At 36.4% G+C, this 9098-nt stretch overlaps 1 protein-coding gene across 1 annotated transcript in view; it reads right to left on the reverse strand.

The window, feature by feature from the left end:
* Positions 1 to 9098, reverse strand: part of SRFBP1 (serum response factor binding protein 1) — a 79323-nt gene that overhangs the window by 54661 nt on the left and 15564 nt on the right. The window contains exons 2-3 of the mRNA XM_005857131.2: positions 5811 to 5899; positions 4477 to 4549 (exon numbers count right to left, since the gene is read on the reverse strand). Coding sequence (XP_005857193.1) covers positions 4477 to 4549; positions 5811 to 5899 — 162 coding nt within the window. The remainder of the gene's footprint in view (positions 1 to 4476; positions 4550 to 5810; positions 5900 to 9098) is intronic.

The raw sequence follows: 9098 nt of genomic DNA on the forward strand, positions 1-9098 counted from the left end.
ATCCTCCCTCTCCCTTCTTACACTCTCTCTAAAAATCAATGGAAAAAATATCCTCAGGAGAGGATTAACAACAACAAATTATAATCTTAGATGAACAATACCTCTTAATACTATTATTTTAGTAGAATAAAATGAATTAAATGTTAATTTGACACAATTAAAATGGTATACTTGCAAGATAAATAAGGCATGTTTTACCATATGGCAAACTTCTTTGTTTTTTTTTTAATCCTCACCTTGAGGATATGTTTTCTTATTGATTTTTAGAGGGGGATAGAACCTGCAACCTAGGTATGTGTCCTGACCGAGAATCGAACCTTTTGGTGTACCGGATGACACTCCAACCAACTAAGCTACCTGGCCAGGGCCATATGGCAAACTTCTTTTTAAGAATCCATATGAAAAAAAAAAAAACTAACAAAATCATAGCATGTAAAATTACAGAGAAAAAAACTCAATACATTTTAAAAACATATATAGAACCAGAAATATCACAAAATTCTAATTAATATATGACATATATGATAAACCTACAATTCAAGGGTAAACAGGCTAATGATTTTGTTAGAAGGAAAGGCCTTATCTGAAGAATGTTCAGCACAGAACCCTTCTCAACATGTCCTTTGAAATAAGATTCTGCTCATTTTATAGTTGTGGTGAAATGAAATGCAAAAGATGTGATATGTTATTTTGTTTACGTATTAATTTATTTTACTTTGCATAATAGCGACAGATCATAATCTACAACTCTTTTCCCATCTGTGATCCACTAAAGACAACCACTTAGAAACAGGCCATGAAGAGCATAAGCAAAGGTGCTTTAAAGATGCTTTTAATAACAGATTTGAGCACGTAAACTTAGAAAAGAATGAAACAAAAGGAGTTTTAAAATAAAGAGTAGCAGGCAGAGCAAAGTCTTACAGAATAACATTCGAGTTCTCACTCTACAGGAATACTCAGTATAGGAAAAGCAATGGCCTCAGAGAGAAGGAAGTTAAACCCAAAAAACCAGCTTGAGTGAACTGGGAATATGCATTTAGTTCTGAGGAATTAAAGGATCTGAAGACGGGCACCTCTCCTTTGGGTCTTTTTTTCTTAGAGGGCAACTGTCATGGTTATTCTATTATCTCATCTAGTCTCTGGGAAGCAGAGTATATTCCAGAAGTTCTGGTTTACTGAAGAAGCAAGTAAAACTGCCAAGGCCATTAGCTTTTAGTTATGAAGCCCAACAACTACTTGACCTTGGGCAAGTTGCTTAACTTCTGTAAGCCTTGGTTTCCTATTCTGTAAGATAGTAAGAAAAATGACATCTATCTCATGAGATACTGAATATAAAACAGAGGACAAATAAGGCATCTTATACCTTATGGCAAATTTCTTTTTAAGCTTTCATACAAAAAAATTAACACAGTGTCATGCACATAGTAAATAGTCACAGAAGAAGCTAGTTATATTACCTTTATTATTAAGGAAGGGATTTCTTGTATACTTATATTAATATCATTGTCTGCCTTAATTTTACTATTTTTTTCTTTAGCTAAATAACTTTGGGATCTATAAAAGTTGATCAGCTACTTTATTTTCCAAGAAAAAGAAACTGTTTCAGAAGCCAGAATTTACACTAGTATCAGAGTTAAAAGTGGGAATACTATTAGAAAAGGCAACAGAGTTGGTATTCATATATTATATCTACAAATTGGAACCTATGATTTCATAGTATCATAAAGATCAGGCCCTCCACCCTAGCCGGTATGGCTCAGTGGATAGAGTGTTGGCCTGAGGACCGAAGGGTCCCAGATTTGATTCCAATCAAGGGCACATGCCTGGGTTGCAGCCTCAGTTTGACGTGCAGGAGACAGCCAATCAATGATTCCTTCTTATCATTGATGTTTCTATCTCTCTTTTCCTCTCCCTTCCTCTCTGAAATCAATAAAAATATATTTAAAAAAAAAAAAAAAGATCAGGCCCCCCTTTTTTTCTCTTGGCCAGAAATAAACAAACTCCCATTTCTAAAAATATTTTAGGTTTTCTCCTTGAGGAAGTCATCTTGCAACAAAATACCCTATTATCATAGAAAGCAAGTATAGGACAGTATGTCATGAACAAGACTATAAAAATGTAGTGGTATATGAGCCAAGGAAAAAATTCATCTGGAAAAATGAATAAGTAGAGGTTTTTCTTCAAATTTTAATTGAGACTGTGAGTTTCCTGTTTTGTGACTATTTCTTTGATACTCCCATGTATATGATAAACTGTTCTTTAAGAAATTTCAAATGACCATTCACTTAAAAAATGCTCTATATATTTGTTTCTTTTAGAAAAGTAGACCATTAAAAAAATCATAAATAAGGAGTAAAATTAGACGTGTAAGAAAAGCAAACATAGTCTTACTCTTTTTTTCTGTTTTTTTATATTTAAATTTAATCCAACTTTTAAAAAGCATTACAAAAAAAAGTTTAATTCATAGCATCCAATTCAGACCACCCTAACCCACTGCCACGAATACAAGGGGACAAAATATGTATATACTATTAATTTTATGAATTCCGAGACTATACAGGCTATGCATTTTAGCTTTCTATGAGGCAACAATTCCACAGTGGTCTTACATAATCACATATACACACAAAATAAAACTATGAATGTGACACAGTAATGTTGCAAACCTAAGAACTTTCTCACGGAGTCTGATTTGCTATTCCTGATGAGGTTTAAGAATAAAAGAAAACAAGTTTCACATATAGATAAATTAAGACAACTTGTTTTTCTGATTAACTTTAAATTAAATTCATTATTGAGAGTTACAGAAGGAAAGTACTCTAAAGATTAATGAATATCTTTTGTTTTCAGAGTCTCATATACTACACATAGGCCTATTATATTATAATGCATCCTTTCCATGGAAAAATAAAATCAGCAATTATATAGTAGCTCAAAGCCTTCGAATAATTGAGGACTACAAAAATGACAATTCAGAAGAAATTACGGGAAAAAAATAGGTAAGGAATGTAATAATTTAGTAAGGACCTTGATTAAGAGAAAGTGAAAGGCACAATGGGATACACAATAAGTTCTTATCTTAGCGTTATCCTCAAAACAAGAGTATCCAAACATTTTATCTCTCATTTGAATTTCATGAGAAATAAAAGGTATATGAAAAAGCCAAATGATGTATCATTCAAAATGACACAAATGACAATTAGGAGGCAAACATAGAGTATTTTGACTGAATGATTGGGAAAAAAAAGAGGGATTAAAACATTAGAGAGGATAAATCAAATGTATTTCATAAATTTTGTAGTCCTGTGATTAAAAATAATGCCACACACACACAAAAATGAAAAAATAAAAGCACCTCACCCCAAAAAGAAATGATGTCCTACATCTGTTTCTACTCAGATTAACTGTGAAAAATAACTGACCTATAAAATACTTTACTATCCCTTCAAAAGGAAAAAAAATGGTGAGAAACTTTGATAATTTAACTCAATTAAAATAGTTTTAGAGAGTTCAATCATTCTTTTATCTATCTCAAAACTTGGAAGTGCCCAGCCAGTGTTGTTCAGTGGTTGAGCGTCAATCTATGAACCAGGAGGTCACAGCTTAATCCCCAATGGGGGTGTGCAGGAGGCAGCCGATGAATGATTTTCTCTCATCATTGATGTTTCCCTCTCTCTCTCTCTCTCTCTCTCTCTCTCTCTCTCTCTCTTTCTCTCTCCCCTTTCCTCTCTGAAATCAGTAAAATTAAAAAAAAAAAAACTCTTGGAAGTTATACCAAAATGTAATAGTCAAACATACATGCAAAATGACCCTACAATTAAGATAATTGCTAGTACCAAATGTTGTTTTTAAGTTCTGCAATAAAAAAGTCTCCCAGACATTTAATAGTATGTCATTTGGTAAATGAAAGTTTCCACAAAGTAAGAGCAGTGAGAAGACCTAAAAATTATGCTAGTGAAGAGTCTGGCTGAAAGAAACAAAAATATGGATCATTTTGGTCCAATACTAATTTTATTTCAAGTTACTACAGAGCTGAATAAAATGCTGACACCATCACACAAAAATTTATTGAGTTGGCAATAGACAAAGCATGATGTCAGCCACCAATATCCCCATCCACATTACCAAATAGCATGAACACTTCAATTCTTGAACTTAACTTAGACTACATGCCTAAAGTTACAGTAAAAATAAAAACCTTAGGCATGAGGCATTATTAAACACAGATGAGTTTATTTTGGCAGTATTTTGACGCAAATTAGTCAAGTACTTTAACAAATTCAGTGAAAAAGAAAATGCAAGCTTCAACATATTACAATTTTCTAAATGTGCTACATTCTTCACAAAACAGACCCATAAAATAAGTCTTGGTCAACCTACCATAATATTCAAATAAGTAACCCAACACACACACAAAATGCAGACTGAGAGGAGAGACAGAAACACACGCATACACACAGCTGCACAAGTCCTTACCTTCATGGCATGAATTTCTTCAAGCAATCGTTGTGCCCGCCTTTGGTTTTTTAACAGCGCATCTTCAGTACCCCTGCAAAAAATACATTACAATATGTAGACAGGAAAAGCATTTATTACAGACTCATACCATAATGAAAAGTCTCACTTCTTTTAGAAAAATATCATAAATCTCTAAATAACAAGCAAAGTCATCCTGCACTGCTTTCTCCCCTTCCAACATATATCCCAATTCTATTAATAAACCCAAGTTCTTGGCAAAACCAGGCATTATCCTGGCATAATATTAAAAATTATTGCTGCTGTTTGCCTTTTAATTCCTTAATGGGAAGGCCAAATAATACTTTTTAATTAATCAGTTAACAGCACATTGTATTTAATATAAGGTCCATAAGCTACAACTAAAGGTTAGATATAATTTTATTAAATAAAATTTTGTCCTCTGGAATTAAAAGAATATACAAAGATGTCAAATATCTGATTATATCAGAGAGGAAAGCCATCTTCTGCAACATTTATGAAAGAAAGCACTAAAAATTAATCAGGAGCAAAACACATTTGAAGACTTTAAATAACATACTTTTTCTTTAATACCAGTGACACTGAAAATACAAAATACTATTTTTTTCAAAAAATTAGATGGAACACAATGTCTTGATAAACACTTCCACAAGGTACTGAAGATTTTAAATTAATTAGCAATTCAAGAAAAAAAGTAATATAAATTTTTACAACTGATTCACACAATGTATTACTAGATTTGCTCAACTATACCACATCTTTTTTTTTTTTTTTTAATATATTTTATTGATTTTTCACAGAGACGAAGGGAGAGAGATAGAGAGTCAGAAACATCGATGAGAGAGAAACATCGATCAGCTGCCTCCTGCACATCCCCCACCGGGGATGTGCCCGCAACCCAGGCACACGCCCTTGACCGGAACCGAATCTGGGACCCCTCACTCCGCAGGCCGACGCTCTATCCACTGAGCCAAACCGGTTTCGGCTATACCACATCTTAAGATAACTTCTAACAACATAAAACACATACATAACCCCAAAGGACTTTCATTTTGAAAAGGTCAAAGAGATTTTGAAAAAAATAGCAGCAGAATTCATCATGTATTTTAAGCAAATATGATTCAAACCATGTAACATGCTGACACAGCACATTCTATCTCACTCAGATCCTCTCTATTTTTTTTTAAAAAGTGCTGCATGAGTAAGATATTTAATTATCCCTCTTAGGTCCCACCCTCAAATTTTGTAAATATTGAATAAAAACAATTTTTGACATTTTATCAGTCAGAAAGCCATAACTTGAAATGACTAACTTTTTTGACTTCAGTCTGCTAACACTTCTGACAAGTTTTCGGATAACCAAAACTCGGATTCTCTTCACTTCTTTTCTCATCTTCACAACCTTTGAAGAATAAAGCCAAAATATGAAAGGTTATTAATTCAAAAAGAAACATACTTTATTTTGAGTCTTAATATTATAGGCAAAGTCTACCACTTTATCCACATTTTTGGTTAACTATATTTCTAGTTGGATGAAATCAAACATTTTCCACTAAGAATGAATAAAGGAATACATCAATATTTTAAAATGTGTCTGAGGACTCAAGAGAAAGAAGTTATCTTACAAAAAAGTCACAGCATTCCCAATGATTAGTATTTTAATATTACTAGGGGCCCAGTGCACAAATTCGTGCACCTTCTAAGGAACTGTGGGCCGCGAGGCTGCAGTATGCATAGGAGCCCATCCTCCGCACCCCCACCCGGCCCCTCCCGCCACGGCCCCCGATCCTGTCTGCCAGCAGCACTGCTCCCACCGCCCCTCAGGAGCAGGGGGAGGTGGAGAAGCCCTCAGGGCGACCAGGGCCGGCAGCCACCACTCGCAGCCACTGATGGCGCCGAGTGATTGGGACTGGTGCTCCGGGCACTGGTAGCAGGTGGGAGTGACGGCTCTGGCACCGGCTGCAGGTGTGAGTGGGGCCGGCGCTGGCAGTGGGTGCGAGCAGTGGCTCCGGCGGCTGCTGGCCCCAATCTCCCCTCAGAAGTAGGGGGAGGTGGAGAAGCCCTGAGGGGCGATCAGGGCCGGCAGCCGCCGCTTGCACCAGCTGACAGCACCAAGTTATCAGGGCCAGTGCCAGGCGCCGGCAGTAGGTGTGAGCAGTGGCTCCGGTGCCAGCAATGGGTGCGAGCGGGCAGGCGCCATCCCTAGGCAGGACTGCGGCATTTGCAGGAGCAAAGAATTTTCGGTAACCACCAGAGGCTCACCCCGATAACAGCGACCGGCACCCTGCCTTGGTCTAGTGCTCCCACTCACCTGCTCTACCATCCCACCACGGCCGACACCCACAATGTTCCACGCATGTCCCTGGTGGTCAGCGCACGTCATAGAGACCGGTTTGGTTGTTCCGGTTCCGCCGTTTGGTCTATTTGCATATTAGCCTTTTATTATATAAGATACTTATTATAGCTTGTTGGGCTTGGAACATAATAAACTATGAGTTTTCTGAGATCAGAGATCATCATATCAATCTTTGTATCCTTGTGGCTTAAAGTAGAGCTTCAACCATCATGATGGAAATTTAATTTATTGAATGAGTGTGTTAACAAAAGCAAATGCATGAAAGTGATCATATTTACTTACTTATTACCCTTGCATTTATTTTTAGCAATAAATTATTTGAGGCATAACTTTAAAAGAAATGCCAAAAACACAAGGGCACATTGTGTGTGCTCACACACATACACAGTACATGCTTTAAATCATCCCATTAAAGAACAATACTGAATTCCAAGAACAAAAAAACAAAAACAAAAAAAATTGTATTGGCCAAGAGATGGGAATATTCTAATGATAAAGAACTACATGTTATAACAGTACTTAGTACAATGGGATGCTATCATTTTGAATTTATGTTTGTCTGTTATTAGGAGCCATACATCTTGTAATTCCTCCTGTATTGTCTTTCTTCCCCTCCTCCACATTAGGAACTTCATAAAATTCATTTCAGATATCATCTTTCCCATAAACCTTCAATGACTTCTTCAGTTAGAGAAAACCACTCCATCCTTGGGGTTCCAAATATACTTTGTAGGTAGATTCTACTTCACCATACTGTCATTAATCACTGTGGCTGTTTTTTGTGTTTTGTTCTGTTTTGTTTGTTTTTCCTATAGTTTTTGAGCTCCTAGAAGACAGGGGACTTGCAATATTTACATAGTAATTTCTGTGTCTTTCAAGAGTACCTGGCATACACAATCCTACAAATTCCCTTGCCAAAATAGCAATATCAAGGCTCTTGCATTTGGCTGTAATAGCTTCTCTTACCTTTCATGAATATCATTCACGCTCTGTATTACATTGAAGATACTGACAACCAACTTATAATTTCTCTCCACCCTAAGTTTTGACATCATTCTTAGTGACAGAAATGCCCACTTAATAACTCACCCAATATATCCTCATTTCTTGACGTGCTCTTTTCTAATTAGCTCATCTATTCCATCTCAGTGACCCACTTCCAAGGTCACATTGTAGTCCTCATCACTTATAACCATTCTATTTCTAAAATGATTAGTTGAAATATTCCACAAGATTACAGTTTTTAAAAAATATATTTTTCTTGATTTCAGAGAGAAAGGGAGGAGGGTGAGATAGAAACATCAATGATGAGAGAGAATCATTGATCAGCTGCCTCCTGCACGCCCCACACGCCCCACACTGGGGATTAAGCCCACAACCCGGGCATGTGCCCTTGACCAGAATCGAACCTGGGACCCCTCAGTCCGTAGGCTGACACTCTAACCACTGAGCCAAACCAGCTAGTGCAAGATTACAATTTTTATCTGCTTGCTTATTCAACTCCACCCACCACAATCGTCTCTGACTTCACTGGATCAGCAATTCACTTACCCCTGTACTTTCTCTCAAACAGTTAGTCCTCTGCTTTTGATTTTCCTCCTTTAAGTACATGATCAACATTGTACCTCCAATTTGATCAACATGATCAACATGTACCTCCAATTTAGGTACATGATCAACATTTGCCAATACCTTAAATTCCCATATGGTTAGCAATCCCTTTAGTAATCTTGAATAAAAAGAACATTCTGAGTTCTTTATCACAGCATCCCAATAGCCAGGAAATACTTAATACATTCTATCTACTATAAATTCACCATAATTAACCTCAAACAGGCTTTTACACTTCCTAGCAATCCTACATTTTTTTTTTTTTTGGTCAATTCACTCTACAATAACTATTTTAAACCTGTCTGCTTTCCTAAAATATCTAACATTCCTTTTCATCTCTCTTTTAATTTCATTGAGAAAATAAACATTAGGTGGGAACTATCATCTTTCTACTACCATTAATACAAATTTATTTGCATCATTCACCCTATTCTATTAATAAAGTTGTATTATCCTTCCTATCTAATAAAAGAGAAACATGGTAATTAGCCGTACGGCCGCTACCCTTCCCATTGGCTAATCAGGGAGATATGCAAATTAACTGCCAGCCAAGATGGCGGCCGGCAGCCATGCACTGAAGCGAAGAACATGAGGCTTGCTTGCTTCAGTGATGGAGGAAGCCAAGCTTCCCACC

Source organism: Myotis brandtii, unplaced genomic scaffold (assembly GCF_000412655.1).
Source record: "Myotis brandtii unplaced genomic scaffold, ASM41265v1 scaffold1076, whole genome shotgun sequence".
Classification (NCBI taxonomy): Eukaryota; Metazoa; Chordata; class Mammalia; order Chiroptera; family Vespertilionidae; genus Myotis; species Myotis brandtii.